Genomic DNA, 18,341 nt, shown 5'->3' with positions numbered 1-18,341 from the left:
TCATGGAGGGTAGGGCCAGAGTTGCTGTATCTTCTAATTTTTTTTTTCCAGGAGAAGTTAGGAATTTTTTTGTTTTTAATCTGATTGATTGTTGAATTTTTTTTTTTTTTTTTTCTTTTTGAGACAGAGTCTTGCCCTGTCACCCAGGCTGGAGTGCAGTGGCATGATCTTGGCTCACTGCAACCTCCGCCTCCCGGGTTCATGTGATTCTCCTGCCTCAGCCTCCCGAGTAGCTGGGACTACAAGCATGCGCCATCATGCCCGGCTAATTTTTGTATTTTTCGTAGAGACGAGGTTTCGCCATGTTGGCCAGGCTGATCTCAAACTCCTGACCTCAAGTGATCTGCCTGCCTCAGCCTCTCAAAGTGCTGGGATTACAGGCATGACCCACTGTGCCTGGCCGATTGTTGAATTTTTAAGTTTTGGGGTCTCATTTCAGAGGGGGGATAGTAACATCCTGAGAGCCAGGTGAACAAGTCCCTCAGGCCTTCAGTTTAGTTTGTGACCTCTGGACGGGGGTGATGAAGTTCTGGGGCAGGAGTGACGTGAGGTGGCCTTGGCTGTCATGAGAGTGACTTGAGGTTAATGACAGCTCACACCGTCAGTTGTGGGAGGGCTGGTATGTGTCTGTGGTGAGGTTTGCAAGCCCTTGATAGCCTTTGGGGCTGACATCAACATCAAGGCCCACCTTCCTCCATTGAGAGACAGGCTGGGAGCAGATGTCCTGCCGGTCTGGCTGATCAGCCACCTCAGCAGGGAATGGGACAGTCCTCGCTCCAGCCTCCTGAAACCCTGGCAGAGCGGGATTTGGGATCAGATGGACTAAGGCTAAGCTGCTCTAATAAGGTCGCTGAAGCTGCGGCAAGTCACTGTGTCAATGTGATGCTTATTCCTGGAAGGATAGTTTTATTAAAAGACTTGGGAGAAAAATAATTACACTAAAACAAATGGGGACAGAATGCAAAATACACATGTATTACTTTTAAAAAAAAAACTTTTTAGACTAGGTGTGGTGGCTCAAGTCTGTAATCACAGCACTTCGGGAGGCTGAAGCGGGCAAATCATTTGAGGTCAGGAGTTTGAGGCCAGCCTGGCCAACATTGTTAAACCTTGTCTCTACTAAAAATACAAAAACTAGCCACGCGTGGTGGCACACATCTGTAATCCCAGCTACTCGGAAGGCTGAGGCTGGAGAATCCCCTGAGCCCAGGAGTTCGAGGTTGCAGTGAGCCGAGATCGCGCCGTTGCACTCCAGCCTGGGTGACAGAGTGAGACCCTGTCTCTTAACAAAAAGAAAAGAAAATTAGCTGGGTGTGGTGGTGTGCACCTGTAATCTCAGCTACTTGGGAGGCTGAGGCAGGAGAATTGCTTGAACCAGGGGGATGGAGGTTGCAGTGAGCCGCAATCATGCCACTGCACTCCAGCCTGGGTGACAGAGCGAGACTCCGTCTCAAAATAAATAAATACGTAAATAATAAATAAATAAAATTTTTATATTTATTCATTTTGAGGCAGGGTCTTGCTCTGTTGCCCAACCTGGAGTTCAGTGGTATGATCACAGCTCAGTGCAGCCTCAACCTTCTGGGCTCAAGCTGTCCTCCCGCCTCAGCCTCCACCGGTGTGTACCACACTAGGCTAATTTTTTTTTTTTTTGATATGAAGTCTCGCTCTGTTGCCTCCTGGGTTCAAGCGCTTCTCCTGCCTCAGCCTCCCTAGTAGCTGAGATTACAGGCACGCACCACCATGCCCAGCTAATTTTTGTATTTTTAATAGAGAGGGGGTTCACCATGTTGTCCAGGCTGTTCTCAAACTCCTGACCTCAAATGATCTGCCCACTCGGCCTCCGAAAGTGCTGGGATTACAGACACGAGCCACCACACCTGACTGGCATTCGGCTAATTTTTAAAATTTTTTTATAGAGACTGGGTCTCCCTATGATGCTCAGGCTGGTCTCAAACTCCAGGGCTCAAGCAATCCTCGTGCCTAGGCCTCCCAGAGTGCTGCGATGACAGGTGTGAGCCACCATGCCTATTTATTTTTTGAGAGGAGGTCTCACTCTGTTGCCCACACTGGAGTGTAGCAGTGCAATCCTAGTGTGTCCGGAATTGGTGGGTTCTTGGTCTCACTGACTTCAAGAATGAAGCCGCGGACCCTTGCAGTGAGCGTTACAGTTCTTAAATGCTGTGTGTCTGGAGTTTGTTCCTTCTGATGTTCAGATGTGTTCGGAGTTTCTTTCTTCTGGTGGGTTCATGGTCTCGCTGGCTCAGGAGTGAAGCTGCAGACCTCTGCGGTGAGTGTTACAGCTCTTAAGGCGGCGCGTCTGGAGTTGTTCGTTCCTCCCGGTGGGTTCCTGGTCTCGCTGGCTTCAGAAGTGAAGCTGCAGACCTTTGCAGTGAGTGTTACAGCTCATAAAGGCAGTGTGGACCCAAAGAGTGAAAGAACAAAGCTTCCACAGTGTGGACAGGGACCGGAGCGGGTTGCCACTGCCGGCTCAGGCAGCCTGCTTTTATTCTCTTATCTGGCCTCACCCACATCCTGCTGATTGGTAGAGCTCAGTGGTCTGTTTTGACAGGGTGCTGATTGGTGCGTTTACAATCCCTGAGCTAGACACAAAGGTTCTCCATGTCCCCACGAGATTAGCTAGATACAGATTGTCCACACAAAGGTTCTCCAAGTCACCACCAGAGTAGCTAGATACAGAGTGTCAACTGGTGCATTCACAAACCCTGAGCTAGATACAGGGTGCTGCTTGGTGTGTTTACAAACCTTGAGCTAGATACAGAGTGCCAATTGGTGTATTTACAATCCCTTAGACATAAAGATTCTCCAAGTCTCCACCAGAGTAGCCAGATACAGAGTGTCGATTGGTGCAGTCACAAACCCTGAGCTAGACACAGGGTGCTGATTGGTGTGTTTACAAACCTTGAGCTAGATACAGAGTGCTGATTGGTGTATTTACAATCCCTGCACTAGACATAAAGGTTCTCCAAGTCCCCACCAGACTCAGGAGCCCAGCTGGCTTCCCCCAGTGGATCCCGCACCAGGGCGGCAGGTGGAGCTGCCTGCCAGTCCGGCGCCGTGCACCCGCACTCCTCAGCCCTTGGGTGGTCATGGGACTGGGCACCGTGGAGCAGGGGGTGGTGCTCCTCAGGGAGGCTTGGGCCACACAGGAGCCCACGGAGGGTGGGGGGAGGCTCAGGCATGACAGGCTACAGGTCCTGAGCCCTGCCCTGCGGGAAGGCAGCTAAGGCCGGGCGAGAAATTGAGCACAGCAGCTGCTGGCCCAGGTGCTAAGCCCCTCACTGTCCCGGGCCAGTGGGGCCGGATGTCCGCTCCCAGCGCGGGGCCGCCCAGCCCACACCCACCCCACGCCCACCCGGAACTCGCGCTGGCCCGCAAGCACCGCACGAAGCCCTGATTACCGCCCGGGCTTCTCCCTCCACACCTCCCCAGAAGCTGAGGGAGCCGGCTCCGGCCTTGGCCAGCCCAGAAAGGGGCTCCCACAGTGCAGCGGCGGGCTGAAGGGCTCCTCAAGTGCCGCCAAAGTGGGAGCCCAGGCAGAGGAGGCTCCGAGAGCGAGCGAGGGCTGTGAGGACTGCCAGCACGCTGTCACCTCTCACTAGCCCACTGCAGACCCAAACTCCTGGGCTCAAGTGATCCTCCTGCCTTAGCCTCCTAAGCAGCTGGGACTATACACGTATACCACCATTCCCAGCTAATTTTCATTTTCAAATTTTCTGTAGAGATGGGGGGTCTCCCTATATTGCCCAGGCTGGTGTTGAACTCCTGGCCTCAAGTAATCCTCCTGCCTCAGCCTCCCAAGATTGTGCCACTGCACTCCAGCCTGGGCGACAGAGCAAGACTCCGTCACCAAAAAAAAAAAAAAAAAAAATTTCTTACTTACTATATTTTGCAGGAATCGATATTATTCTTTTTTTTTTTTGAGACGGAGTCTGGCTCTGTCGCCCAGGCTGGAGTACAGTGGCCTGATCTCCGCTCACTGCAAGCTCCGCCTCCCGGGTTCACGCCATTCTCCTGCCTCAGCTTGCCGAGTAGCTGGGACTACAGGCGCCCGCCACCATGCACAGCTAATTTTTTTGTATTTTTAGTAGAGAGAGGTTTTCACTGTGTTAGCCAGGATGGTCTATAGCTCCTGACCTCGTGATCTGCCCACCTCAGCCTTCCAAAGTGCTGGGATTATAGGCGTGAGCCACGGCACCCGGCCTGATATTATTATCTTTAAAGCAAAATTGAAGAATGCCTTTGTTCTCCAGATATCGGGATATCAGGACACTCCCAGGTCTGGGTCTGTTTTAGAAAACATTATTAATTTGTTCCCTTTACTGTAAACATTTAGAAGCTAGGAATGGCTAATTTTCTGAGAATGCAGCCCAGCAAGTCTCAGCCTCTTTTTCCAGCCCTCACTCAAAATGGAGTCGCTCTGCTGCGAACGCCTCTGACGTACACCTGTGCTAGCAACGAAGCTCAGACTCCAGGGTTGATTTCTGAATCATGGTTGCATCAAAGGTCAGCATTGCAGAAACCAACCCTGAGACCCCACCTGGCTGCCAACAGTTTCAGAGTGACCGACGTAAAGAGGTCTACATCTTAAGGGCAGCTCATTGATTTGTTGGAAATGTATTTAAAAAAAATTTTTAGGCCTGGTGTAGTGGCTCAAGCCTGTAATCCCAGCACTTTGGGAGGCCGATCCTCAAGAATCACTTGAGTCCAGGAGTTCAAAACCAGCCTGGGCAACATGGTGACACCCTGTCTTTACTAAAAATACAAAAATTGGCTGGGTGTGGTGGCTCACGCCTGTAATCCCAGCACTTTGGGAGGCAGAGGCAGGTGGATCACTTGAGATCAGGAGTTCAAGACTAGCCTGGCCTACAGGGTGAAACCCCATCTCTACTAAAAATACAAAAAATTAGCTGGGTGTGGTGGCACACACCTGTAACTCCAGCTACTCGGGAGGCTGAGGCAGGAGAATCGCTTGAACCTGGAGGCGGAGGTTGCAGTGAGCCAGGATCGTACCACTGCACTCCAGCGTGGGTGACAGAGCAAGACTCCATCTCAAAAATGCTCCATCTCAAAAATAATAAATAAAAAACATATTTGTTTTAGAGACAAGGTCTCACTATGTTGCTTCGGCTGGTCTTGAACTCCTAGCCTCAAGCAATCCTCCTGCCTCAGCCTCTCAAAGCACTAGGATCATAGGCATGACCCACTTCACCTGGCTTTCTTGTAAATCTTTTTTTTTTTTTTTTTTTGAGATGGAGTCTCGCTCTTGCCCAAGCTGGAGTGCAGTGGTGTGATGAACTTGGCTCACCACAACCTCCGCCTCCCAGGTTCAAGCAATTCTCCTGCCTCAGCCTCCTGAGTAGCTGGGACTACAGGGGTGTGCCACTATGCCCAGCTAACTTTTGTTTTTTTTTTTTTTTTTTTTTGAGATGAAGTCTTGCACTGTCGCCCAGGCTGGAGTACAGTAGTGCAATCTCTGTTCACTGCAAGCTCTGCCTCCCGGGTTCACGCCATTCTTCTGCCTCAGCCTCCCAAGTAGTTGGGACTACAGGCGCCCACCACCACACGTGGCTAATTTTTTTGTATTTTTAGTAGAGACAGGGTTTCACCATGTTAGCCAAGATGGTCTTGATCTCCTGACCTCGTGATCTGCCCGCCTCGGCCTCCCAAAGTGCTGGGATTATAGGCGTGAGCCACCGTGCCTGTCCAACTTTTGTATTTTTAGTAGAGACGGGGTTTCACTGTGTTGGCCAGTCTGGTGTCAAACTCCTGACCTCGTGATCTGCCCACCTTGGCCTCCCAAAGTGCTGGAGTTACAGGCATGAGCCACCGCGCCTGGCCTTGTGGCAAATCTTAAATCAAAAATTGTTGCCAGGCTAGGCGCGATGGCTCACACCTATAATCCTAGCACTTTGGGAGGATGAGGCAAGAGGATTGCTTTGTCTTAGCAGTTTGAGACCAGCCTGGGCAATATGTTGAGACCCCTGACTCTATTAAAAAATATATTAAAATTAAAAAAAATAACTGTTTTGCCAAGTTGGGAGGGGGGAGACATGGCAAATTTATATATAAAGGTGGAAAAATAAAGAGTTGGCATTACGTGGAAGCTCTCCAGGGACTTTCGTGGGGTTCTTAGGGTCTCAGTTTTTATTTATTTTTATTTAATTTATTTTTTTCTTTTTTGAGACGGAGTTTCGCTCTTGTTGCCCAGGCTGGAGTGCAATGGCGCGATCGTGGCTCACCACAACCTGTGCCTCCCAGGTTCAAGCGAGTCTCCTGCCTCAGCCTTCCGAGTAGCTGGGATTATAAGTGCCTGCCACCATGCCCAGCTAATTTTGTATTTTCAGTAGAGACGAGATTTCTCCACGTTGGTCAGGCTGGTCTCCAACTCCTGACCTCAGGTGATTTGCCCACCTCGGCCTCCCAAAGTGCTAGTATTATAGGCGTGAGCCACCGTGCCCGGCCTATTTTAATTTTTTTTTTTTTGAGATGGAGCCTTGCTCTGTTGCCCAGGCTGGAGTGCAGTGGCATGATCACTGCTCACTGCAACCTCCGCTTCCCAGGTTCAGGTGATTCTCCTGCCTCAGCCTCCTGAGTAGCTGAGAGTACAGGCACATGCCACCATGCCCAGCTAATTTTTGTATGTTTAGTAGAGACAGGGTTTCACCATGTTGGCCAGGCTGATCTTGAATTCCTGACCTCAGGTGATCTGTCCACCTTGGCCTCCCAGAGTGCTGGGATTACAGGTGTGAACCTCCGTGCCAGGCCTTAGTTTTTATATTTAAGTTGAATCTACCGTGTTGCTGAGAACCAATCAGCTCCCTCGCTGCCTAGAGGGAGTAGTCTTCACTGTCATTTGTTCTTCCATGAACTAAAATTTGTTCAGCGCCCCCATGATGTGGAAAGGGCTATGCCAGGTTCTAGGAAAAAAATACCAAGAGAAAGAAGGCTTGTCCTCTAGGAATTATAATTGAATTATAATTGTTTATCTTCCCTTGTTTTAAAGTAGATTTGAAGTACCTTAACATATTCATAAAACATGTAAGATTAAATCAGGAGTGAATGAAGATATGAAGGCAAGAGAAAGAAGAATAAAGGAGAGATTTAGCTGGAGGTAAGGCTAGTGCATGCCACAAAGTCCTATATACTTTGTGAAATGTGAGCCGTGATTTGTCTCTGAGCTTCCTGGCAGGCAACAGGAGGAAAGGAATATATTTGGAACGCATTTTATATTCACTAGCTTGGAATCCCATTTGTAAGAAGAAATGAACCCATTCCTGATACTGAGGGATGGGAGGATTCCCCTGACCCCACCCCAATCCTTGTGAACATTATCGGCTACAGAATCAGTCATTTTCTCAATAAGCTCTTTGTAGCACAGGTTTTACAAGCTGTAGATTGTGACCAGTGGTGTGTAATGACATCAATTCAGTGCGTTGCTGTGGCATAATAAAAGATAAATATTTGGTTTTCGTCCTGTTCCTGTGTTCCTGGCACAGAGCTCCTGAGTGATAAAAGTATCTTTTGTATGCTAATGAGATCACTCTTGGTGGGAGGCTTTAGAATGGATGCTGATCCCCAGACACATGGTGAGAGGGCTGGAAATTTCAGCTCCTCCCTATACCACCTCTGGAGAGGGGAGAGAGGAGATCGAGCTCAGTCACCAGTGGCCAATGATTTAATCATCTATGCGTAATGAAGCCTCCATAAAAAACCCTGCATTAGGCCGGTCACGGTGGCTCACGCCTGTAATCCCAGCACTTTGGGAGGCCAAGGTGGGTGGATCACCTGAGATCAGGAGTTGGAGACCAGGCCAACATGGTGAAACCCCGTCTCTACTAAAAATACAAAAATTAGCTGGGTATGGTGACGGGCGCCTGTAATCCCAGCTACTCGGGAGCCTGAGGCAGGAGAATTGCTTGAACCTGGGAGGTGGAGGTTGCAGTGAGCTGAGACCACATCACTGCATTCCAGCCCAGAGGAAAGAGCGAGACTCTGCCTCAGAAAAAAAAAAGACCGGGCGCGGTGGCTCACGCCTGTAATCCCAGCACTTTGGGAGGCCGAGACAGATGGATCACGACGTGAGGAGATCAAGACCATCCTGGCTAACATGGTGAAACCCCGTCTCTACTAAAAATACAAAAAATTAGCCGGGCGTGGTGGCGGGCGCCTGTAGTCCCAGCTACTCGGGAGGCTGAGGCAGGAGAATCACTGGAACCCGGGAGGCGGAGTGTGCAGTGAGCTGAGATCACGCCACTGCACTCCAGTCTGGGCGACTCCATTTCAAAAAAAAAAACAAAAAAAACCAAAAAAAAAACCTACATTAGCCGGGCGCAATGGTGCATATCTGTAGTTCCTGCTACCCAGGAGGGTGAGGGAGGATCACTCAAACCCAGGAGCCCAGGAGTTGGAGGCCAGCCTAGGGAACATAGCAAGACACCATCTATACAAAAAATAAAATAAGGCTGGGCGTCGTGGCTCACGCCTGTAATCCCAGCACTTTGGAAGCCTGAGGCGGGCGGATTGCTTGAGCCCAGGAGTTGGAGACCAGACTGGGCAACATGGTGAAAAAATACAAAAATTAGCTGGGTATGGTGGTGCATGCCTGTAGTCCCAGTTACTTGGGAGGCTGAGGTGGGAGGATCATTTGAGCCCTGGAGGGCGAGGCTGCAGTAAGCCATGATCATGCCACTGCACTCCCGCCTGGGTGACAAAACAAGACCCTCTCCCAAAAATAGAATAGAATAGAATAGAATAGGATAGAATAGGATAGAATAACAATACAATGAGGTTCAGGGAGCCTCTGGGTTGGTGAACACATTGAGGTGCCTGGATTGAGCATGGAAGCCCTGCCCCTCTCCCACCGTAACTTGCTGTGTGCACCTCTTCCAATTGGCTATTCCTGAATTGAATAACATAAACCAGTACTGGTCCATCAGGTGCTTTCCTATGTTCTGGGAGTCTTTCTGGTGAATTACCAAACCTGAGGAGGTGGCAGTGGGAACCCTTGATTGACAGCTCATCAGTCAGAAGCACAAGTATCCCCCTCTCTCCCAGGATGTGTGACTGGTCCCTAAAATGGGGGCAGCCTCGTGGGACCGAGCCCCTACTCTGTGGGGTATGTGCTTACCCCGGGAGCTGGGGTCAGAATCAAATTGAATTGTTGGATACCCAGTTGGTGTCAGATAATCAGAGAATTGGAGGGTTGCAAACATAATTGTGTTTTAAAAAGAAGTTATTAGAGTAGACTAGAATATGCTGGAGTGGATCATGCCTATGACTTCTGTGAGACTTTTGTTGCAGGGGCATGTGTCTGTGTGTTTGTGCATGCATGTACTGAGTTGTAAAATGTATTTCTTTTTTCTTTTTTTCATGATGGAGTCTTGCTCTGTCACCCAGGCTGGAGTGCAGTGGTGCGATCTCAGCTCACTGCAACCTCCACCTCCCGGGTTCAAGCGATTCTCATACCTCAGCCTCCTGAGTAGCTGGGACTACAGGCATGTGCCACTATGTCTGGCTAATTTTTGTCTTTTTAGTAGAGACCGGTTTTACCATGTGGCCCAGACTGATCTCAAATTCTTGGCCTTAAGTGATCCGCGTGCCTTGGCCTCTCAAAATGCTGGGATTACAGATGTGAGCCACTGCGCCTGGCCTAAAATGTATTTCTTACTGGTGCTATAGCCATACACACACACAAAAATCTCTGAATTGATGAAATTCACCAAGCTGAGCCTCCAGTATCTTATTTTCTGGGGGAGTCCAAATGTGCATGTGTGCGGACTTCCAGAGCCACAAGAGGAAGAGTGTTGTCACACGTGGCGAGGGCGGAAACTTCGATTTTAGAAGTGTTCTCACCATTCCCAGACTGATAAGATTGACTCACTGTGCCTGAACTGTCTGTACAAATGGTATGGTTTATGTGGAACCACTTGCCTTCCTTCTGGGAATCCAGAATTTTGGAGCATGCTAGGCAGAGGTGCCTATGCTATCAGCCCCCAGTAAAAACCCTGGACACGGAGTCTCTGAGCTTCCCTGGTAGATGGCATTTTACGTGTGTTGTCACAACTCCTTGCTGGGGGAGTTAAGCACGGTCTGTGGGATTCCACTGGGAGAGGACCCCTAGAAGCCTGGGCCGGGCCTCCTCCCAGTTTCACCCTGTGTGCCTTTCCCTTTGCTCATTATGCTTTGTGTCTTTTGCTGTAGTAAACCATAGCCATGGCTTTTGCAAGTCCTCCTAGATTAACACTGAACTTGGGGGTGGTTTTAGGGACCCTGACATACCTATGGATGTCAACCTGCTTTAGCACTATTTGTTGAAACAATAATCTTTTCCACATTGAATTGATTTGGCACTTTTGTTCAAAATCAATTGTAAAGATTTACTACATAAATGTAAACATTTATTCTTGGACTCTTTTTTTTTTTTTTTTTTTTTTTTCTGAGACGGAGTCTCGCTCTGTCGCCCAGGCTGGAGTGCAGTGGTGCGATCTCAGCTCACTGCAAGCTCTACCTCCTGGGTTCACGCCATTCTCCTGCCTCAGCCTCCCGAGTAGCTGGGACTACAGGTGCCCGCCACCACGCCCGGCTAATTTTTTGTATTTTTAGTAGAGACGGGGTTTCACTGTGTCAGCCAGGATGGTCTCGATCTCCTGACCTCGTGATCCGTCCGTCTTGGCCTCCCAAAGTGCTGGGATTACAGGCGTGAGCTACTGCACCTGGCCTATTCCTGGACTCTTATTCTGTTTCATTGCCTATCTTTATGTCAGTACCATGCTATCTTGATGACTATGGCTTCTTAGTAAGTTTATTTTTTATTTTTTTTGGGGGATGGAGTTTCGCTCTTGTTGCCCAGGCTGGAGTGCAGTGGCGCGATCTTGGCTCACTGCAACCTCTGCCTTCTGGGTTCAAGTGATTCTCCTGCGTCAGGCTCCCGAGTAGTTGGGATTATAGGTGTCTGCCACCACTCCCAGCTAATTTTTTGTATTTTTAGTAGAGATGGGGTTTCACCGTGTTGATCAGGCTGGTCTCGAACTCCTGACCTCAGGTGATCTACCCGCCTCAGCCTCCCAAAGTGCTAGGATTACAGACGTGAGCCACCATGCCCAGCCCAGCTTCTTAGTAAATTTTAAAATCAATATGTCTTCCAACTCTGTTCTTATTTTTCAAAATTATTTTGCCTATTATAGGTTTTTTTTGCATTTCCATATGAATTTTAGGATCAGCTTGCTGATTTCTATTAAAAAGGTTAGTGGGATTTTGATTGAGGTTGCATTGAATGAATGTACCAACTAAGGAGGCTTGATATCTTGACAATAATGAGCCTTCCCATCCACAAACATGGAATAGCTCTTCTTTTAATATATCTCAGCATTGTTTTGTAGTTTTCAGTTTACGTGTCTTGTGATTCTTTTGTTTATTCCTGAGTATTTTATTCTTTCTGATGCTATTGTGAATGGAATGGTTTTCTCAATTTCAAGATTGTTCATTGCTAGTATATAGAAGTAGAATTGGCCAGGCACAGTGGCTCATGCCTGTAATCTCAGCACTTTGGGAGGCTGAGGCAGGAAGATTGCTTGAGCCCAGGATTTCTGGGCCAGCCTGGGCAACATAGTGAGACTCCATCTCTACAAAAAAATACAAAAATCAGCCAGCGTGGTGGTGTGCACCTGTAGTCCCAGCTCCTTGGGAGGCTGAGGCTGGAAGATGGCTTCAGCCTGGGAGATTGAGGCTGTAGTAAGCCATAATGGTGACATTTTACTCCAGCCTAGGTGACAGAGTGATACCCTGTCTAGAGAAAAAAAAAAAAAAGAATTGATTTTTGTATATTGACCTGTGACCTTACTAAATTTATTAGTACTAATATTTGTTTTATGGATGCCCTAGGATTTTCTATATATAAGATAGTGCCATCTGTAAATAAAGACAGTTTTATTTCTTCCTTTCTAATCTGGATGCCTTTAATTTCTTTATTTGCCTCATTGATTAGAAATAGCAAAAGTGGGCATCTTTGCCTTGTTCCTGGTGAGAAGAGGAAAGCAGTCATTCACCACTAAGTGTGATGTTAACTGTGGGTTTTTGTAGGTGTCTTTTATCAGATTTCATAAATTCTCTTTTATTCCTACTTTGTTGAGAATTTTTATTATGAATCTGTGATGGATTTTGTCACAGTTTTTTCAATATCTGTTGAAGTCACCATGTGTTTTTTGTCCTTTATATTATATTGATTTTCAGATGTTAAACCAACCTTGCATTCCTGGGATAAATCCCACTTAGTTATGGTGTATAATCCTATTTATATGTTGCTAGGCTTGGGTTGCTAATACTAGTCTTACAGAATGAATTGGGAAGCATTACCTCTCCCTTCATTTTCTCATTCATTTATTTTATTTTACTTTCTACCTTATATGTATAAATTTTTATATTTTATTTCATTTTATCTTATTTTAGTTTTTAGAGACAGTGTCTTGCCCTGTCACCCAGGCTGGATTGCAGTGGTGTGATCATAGCTCACTGCAGTATCAACCTCCTGAACTCAAGCGATCCTCCTGCCTGGGACTATAGGCATGCACCACCATGCCCAGCTATAATCATCCATTTCTTTCTTTTTTTAAAACAAATTTTATGTTTATTTATTTATGTATTGTGATTTCTCCTACCAAAAGGAATCATTCATTTCTTTTTTTTTTTTGAGAGGGAGCCTTGCTCTGTTGCCCAGGCTGGAGTGCAGTGGCACAATCTCAGCTCACTGCAACCCCTATCTCCCAGGTTCAAGCCTCAGCCTTCTGTATAGCTGGGACTACAGGCGTGCGCCACCACACCCAGCTAGTTTTTGTATTTTTTAGTAGAGACAGAATTTCACTATATGTTGGCCAGGCTGGTCTCGAACTCCTGACCTCAGCTGATCCACCTGTCTCGGCCTCCCAAAGTGCTGGGATTACAGACGTGAGCCACCACGCCCGGCTGGAATCATTCATTTCTTTTCAAGTGGGTATCTTACGGTATTTTAGGGCATGGCTGGGAGCAGTTTTGTTTTCTCTTCTCAATACTGAGTTTTTGCAGGATGTCATAGAGTTCATGTCTGCAGCTCACAGTGTCATTGCCTGTGTCCCCAGCTCCACGTACTGGCAGGTGTGCTGCAAGCTGGGCAGGTGCCCTGTGTCCCTGGGATACCTTACCCGACACTCCTGGCCCTTCTCTGCAAGCCGTGCCCTGATCCTCCCTGCAAGGACTGGGGATTGGGTCTGCTCACCCAGAAGCCGGGATACCTGGCTGAGAGCACTTCTCTCCCTCTTCTCTTTGAACAGAGTGGCCACGAACTCAAAGGTGCGGGAGCAAGTGCGGCTGGAGCTGAGCTTCGTTAACTCAGACCTGCAGATGCTCAAGGAAGAGCTGGAGGGGCTGAACATCTCGGTGGGCGTCTATCAGAACACAGAGTAAGTGGGAGCAGCACACCTTCCAGAAGCCTCTGAGCCAGAGATCCTTCGTACATCCAGGGTGTTGCACAAAGAGACCAGATAGGATTCTAGACTGGGGTGTGGCAGCCCCCACTTTCGGAAGTGAGAGAACCATCAGGTTTTGGGTTGAGTGAGGTGCTAGACTGGAAGGGATGAGCCCATTCCATTTGTTGGGAAATACCTGCAGTGTTGGACAAAAAGGCATTTGTGAGGCCGGGCACGGTGGCTCACTCCTGTAATCCCAATACTTTGGGAGGCTGAGGCGGGTGGATCACCTGAGGTCAGGAGTTCGAGACCAGTCTGGCCAACATGGTGAAACCCCGTCTCTACTAAAATAAAAAACAAATAGCCAGGCGTGGTGGTGCACACTTGTAATCCTGGCTTCTCAGAGGCTGAGGCAGAATTGCTTGAACCCGGGAGTTGGACGTTTCAGTGAGCCGAGATCACACTACTGTACTCCAGCCCACCTGACAGAGCAAGACTCTGTCTCAAAACAAACAAACGGACAAAAAAAAAAAAAAACAAATGAAGACAGTATAAAATCTAGTGTAAATATTCATGATGAACCAAGATAAGTTTAAAAGTTAGATGCCTTGGATTTTATAGTTAATTTTCAGTAATTCCACGTAGTCACATTTCATAGACACGCAAGCATTAGCAAGATATGTTATTAAATTCAACTGAACAGACATTGAGCAAGGATATTTTAGTGGGTCACCATAATTTTCCTAAGAAACATTAAAGGGACATTGTTAGGACAATACCTTTCCAATGTTGGCTAATTATTTCCTCATTTATTTGCCAAGGAACAAAAAGCATACACAAATACTTTGGGATTAACGCCAAAGGCCAAAACTGACCCTGTAAGGGGAGGCCACTCTGCACACACAGAGATTCTGTGCATTGTACTTAGGTTGGACTGCAGTCTGTTTCCTAGCTGGAGGTAACAAACTGAAACAGAAAAATCCAAATTAAAACAAAATAACAGACCAGTCTCCTTTTAAGGTTGTATTTCCTTTTTTTTTTTTTTTTGACACAGAGTCTCCCTCTCTCACCCAGGTTGGAGTGCAGTGGCACGATCTCAGCTCACTGCAGTCTCCACCTCCTGGGTTCAAGCGATTCTTGTGCCTCAGCCACCTGAGTAGCTGGGATTACAGGTGTGCACAATCACACTTGGCTGATTTTTTTTTTTTTTTTTTTTTTTTTTATTAGTAGAGACAGTTTCATCATGTTGGCCAGGCTGGTCTTGAACTCCTGGTCTCAAGTAATCTGCCCGCCTTGGCCTCGCAAAGTGCTGGGATTACAGATGTGAGCCACTGTGCCTGGCCCCAGGTCAATTTTGAAGGCACTCTATCGTATCATTCTCCATAACTCAATTTTGGAATCGATTTCTTCGAGGTGAAAGCCAGCAACACCATCCCTCAGAATTGTAATACATCTCCAAAAATGGAGATCTAACTGTGAAAGAAATGCCCCCTTGCCTCATGCCTGTAATCCCAGCTCTTCAGGAGGCTGAGGTGGGGGATCGCTTGAGCCCAGGAGTTCAAGGCCAGCCTGGGCAACATAGTGAAACCCCATCTCTACAAAAAATAGGAAAATTAGCTGGGCATGGTGGTGCACACTTGTAGTCCCAGCTACTCAGAAGGCTGAGGTGGGAAGATCACTTGAGCCAGGGAGGTCGAGACTGCAGTAATGGCAACAGAAAGAAGTCCTGTCTCAAAAAACACAAAAACAAAACAAAACCCTAAGTGAAATGCTTCTTTTTAAGGAGAAATAACTTTGAGACAGTTCAGAGAAGGGTTTACGTGCTTTTTCAGTGTGGGCATGAGACTTCTCAAAAAGTAGGTGGGCCCCAGGGGAAACTCAGTCGGAAAATAGCTCCCTGGATTTGGGAACCTTGAGTCACCTATGGAATGTGTGTTTCCTGGTGCTGGTCCTCCGCAGGGCACCAGCGTGGTTTCAGAGCTGGAGGGGAAGCATCAGTGTGTGAAACCTCGCTGGCTCTTCCCTTTGTGACACCCCATGCCTGGCTTACCTGTGGGCTTCTGTACGGTTTTTATTGTTTGTTTGTTTGTTTTTTTTTTTGAGATGGAGTCTCTCTCTGTCGCCCAGGCTGGAGTGTAGTGGCTCACCGCAACCTCCGCCTCCCAGGTTCAAGCAATCCTCCTGCCTCAGCCTCCTGAGTAGCTGGGACTACAGGCGCATGCCACCATGCCCAGCTAATTTTTTGTATTTTTAGTAGAGACGGGGTTTCACCATGTTGGCCAGGCTGGTCTCGAACTCCTGACCTCGTGGTCTGCCCACCTCAGCCTCCCAAAGTGCTGAGATTACAGTCATGAGCCACCACACTGGGCCTTCTGTGCAGTTTTGAATGCCCAGTCAGTGCGACAGCTAATGGAAGGTTCTCCCGGCCTATGCTCTGGTGTTCAATTCCAGTGTTTGTCCAAAAGGTTCACGTTCTGGAGGAGGCGAGATGGGGCCAAGGTTTGGTAATAAATGTCGGCTGTTCCACACTCACATTTGCTGTGCCGAAGAGCAGGGACGTGCAACACAGGGCTTCCCACAGAGTGAACCGAAGGTCTCTGGAGTGGTCCCTGGGCTCTAGAGTGGCCAGTCACTGCCCTGTGTCATTGGGAAGAGGGAGAGCTGTGCAGATTCAACATGGCACCATGCATTTGGGTCCTGCGCTCTTCTGTTTTCTTTTTTTTCTTTTTCTTTTTCTTTTTTTTTTTTTTTGAGATGGAGTCTCGCTCTGTCGCCCAGGCTGGAGTGCAGTGGCGCGATCTCAGCTCACTGCAAGCTCTGCCTCCCGGATTCACACCATTCTCCTGCCTCAGCCTCCCGAGTAGCTGGGACTAAAGGCACCCGCCACCTTGCCTGGCTAATTTTTTGTATTTTTAGTAGAGACGGGGTTTCACCATTAGCCAGGATGGTCTCGATCTCCTGACCTCGTGATGCACCCACCTCGGCCTCCCAAAGAGCTGGGATTACAGGCGTGAGCCACCATGCCCGGCCCTGTTTTCAAAGTAGATTGTTTCTTTCTTAGCATGGTTGATCTTTACAGTCTTCTAGGAGGTAGGCGGGAAAGAAATAACCTCATGGTGCAGATGGGAAAACTCAGGGAGGCCAGAAGGCAACTAGAGGGCGCTGTCAGTGCCACATTGGGGCTGGGATGCCCTGGAGCTGGGACTCAGGACACTTGCTCCTCCTCTTCTCGTTGCCTGGACAGCCGCAAACCTGGCTTTCCACCTCGCGTATCCTGGAGGAGCCTTCAGCAGGATCCGGCTTTCCATGCCCCCGGGATGGGTCTCACCTGGCCGTAGCACAGTTGTGCTGCAGAGCCAGGTTCAGCTTACAGCTGCATTGTCCCCTCGCCCTGCCCAGCCTTCCTGGCCTTCTTGTGGGGCTGGGCTGGGCAGCCCAAGGAGGTCTCCTGTTACAGGTCAGGGAGCTAAATCCGTGTTTGCAAAACACAGCCTGAGCTCCGTTCACTTCCTGCTGGCCCAGCCCCTAGGAATGTAGGCTCAGGGAGCCTGTGGTTACGGAGTGGTCAGCTGGGGGAGAGGAGGTGGAGGGTGTCTGACCCTGGGCTGGGAGGCAGGTGCACTTCGGTGTCAGATGGGGCTCCTGCCCTGACGGCATCTCCTGTGCTGGTGGTGGGATGCCTAGACACTTCCCAAAGAAGAGGCCCCTACGAACCCAGAGTTGCGAATGTGAGGGTGTTGGAGAGCTGCCACAGCTGTGGGGCCCGCTGAGGGGGGCAGAGGAGGAGGGAGTGAGGAGCTGACAAAGGAGGCGCAGGGCAGCAGGGTGGTGCACCCAGGTGGGAGCAGCAAGTGCACCAGGCACAGACCCTGGCACACGATAGACTCTCAGCACAGCTGCCGAAAGAACCATTGAGACTGACCTGGGCGCAGAGGCTCGTGCCCGTCATCCCAGCACGTTGGGAGGCCAAGGTGGGCGGATCACTTGAGGTCAGAAGACCAGCCTGGCCAACGTGGTCAACATGGCAAAACCCTATTGCTACTTAAAAAAATACAAAAATTAGCCGGGTGTGGTGTCGTGTGCCTGTAATCCCAGTTACTCGGGGGGCTGAGGCAGGAGAATTGCTTGAACCCAAGAGGTGGAGGCTACAGTAAGCTGAGATTGCACCATTGCACTCCAGCCTGGGCGACAGAACAAGAGTCTCTCAAAAAATTAAATAAATAAAATAAAAAAGGAACCATTGAGGCATTGAAACTGGAAGATAAATCAGTGTCAAGATGCCAGGGGCCTGATGTGTTAGGCGGGGTGGTCCAGCAGTCTTAGGGTGCTGGGTCAGTTTTAGAGCAGAGGGTGGGGCATGACCAGAGTCATCCTTATGGAAAATGAGCCTGTCAGCCAGGTGAGTACTGGATGGGGCAAGGAGGGGGCACACACCTGAGCTGGGCTGGTGAGGGCAAGGCCGTGGGATGCACAGGGGTCTGGTTGGGGGTGTTCATACATACCTTGTTGTGTTCCTCATAGGGAGGCATTTACGATTCCCCTGATTCCTCTTGGCCTGAAGGAGACGAAAGACGTCGACTTTTCAGTTGTCCTCAAGGTAAATCTCAAAGCCATGGGCACCAGACTCAGTGTTTAAAATGGAAATAGGCCATTTGCAGTGGCGCATGCCTCTAGTCACAGTTACTTGGGAGGCTGAGGCAAGAGGATCGCTTGAGCCCAGGAATTGGAAGCTGCAGTGATTTGTGATCATACAACTGCATTCCAGCCTGGGCAACAGAATGAGACCCTGTCTCCAAAAAAAAAAAAAAGAAAAAAAATGGAGATAGAGAAAATACATATCCCTTGCAATGGCCTTAGGCTCAGCAGGCAGAGTCAGTTGAT

The 18,341-nt window shown here is 48.7% G+C and overlaps 1 protein-coding gene across 2 annotated transcripts in view; it reads left to right on the top strand.

Annotated features, from left to right (window-relative positions):
• RHPN2 (rhophilin Rho GTPase binding protein 2) overlaps nucleotides 1-18,341 on the top strand; it is a 90,533-nt gene that overhangs the window by 27,798 nt on the left and 44,394 nt on the right. For both annotated transcript variants that reach the window (XM_009253120.4, XM_054538843.2), the window contains 2 exons: nucleotides 13,326-13,454; nucleotides 17,982-18,057. In XM_009253120.4, coding sequence (XP_009251395.4) covers nucleotides 13,326-13,454; nucleotides 17,982-18,057 — 205 coding nt within the window. The remainder of the gene's footprint in view (nucleotides 1-13,325; nucleotides 13,455-17,981; nucleotides 18,058-18,341) is intronic.

Source organism: Pongo abelii, chromosome 20 (assembly GCF_028885655.2).
Source record: "Pongo abelii isolate AG06213 chromosome 20, NHGRI_mPonAbe1-v2.0_pri, whole genome shotgun sequence".
NCBI classification, from domain to species: Eukaryota; Metazoa; Chordata; class Mammalia; order Primates; family Hominidae; genus Pongo; species Pongo abelii.
The sequence above is the reverse complement of the archived record's forward strand: the minus strand, read 5'-3'. Positions and strand labels throughout refer to the sequence as shown.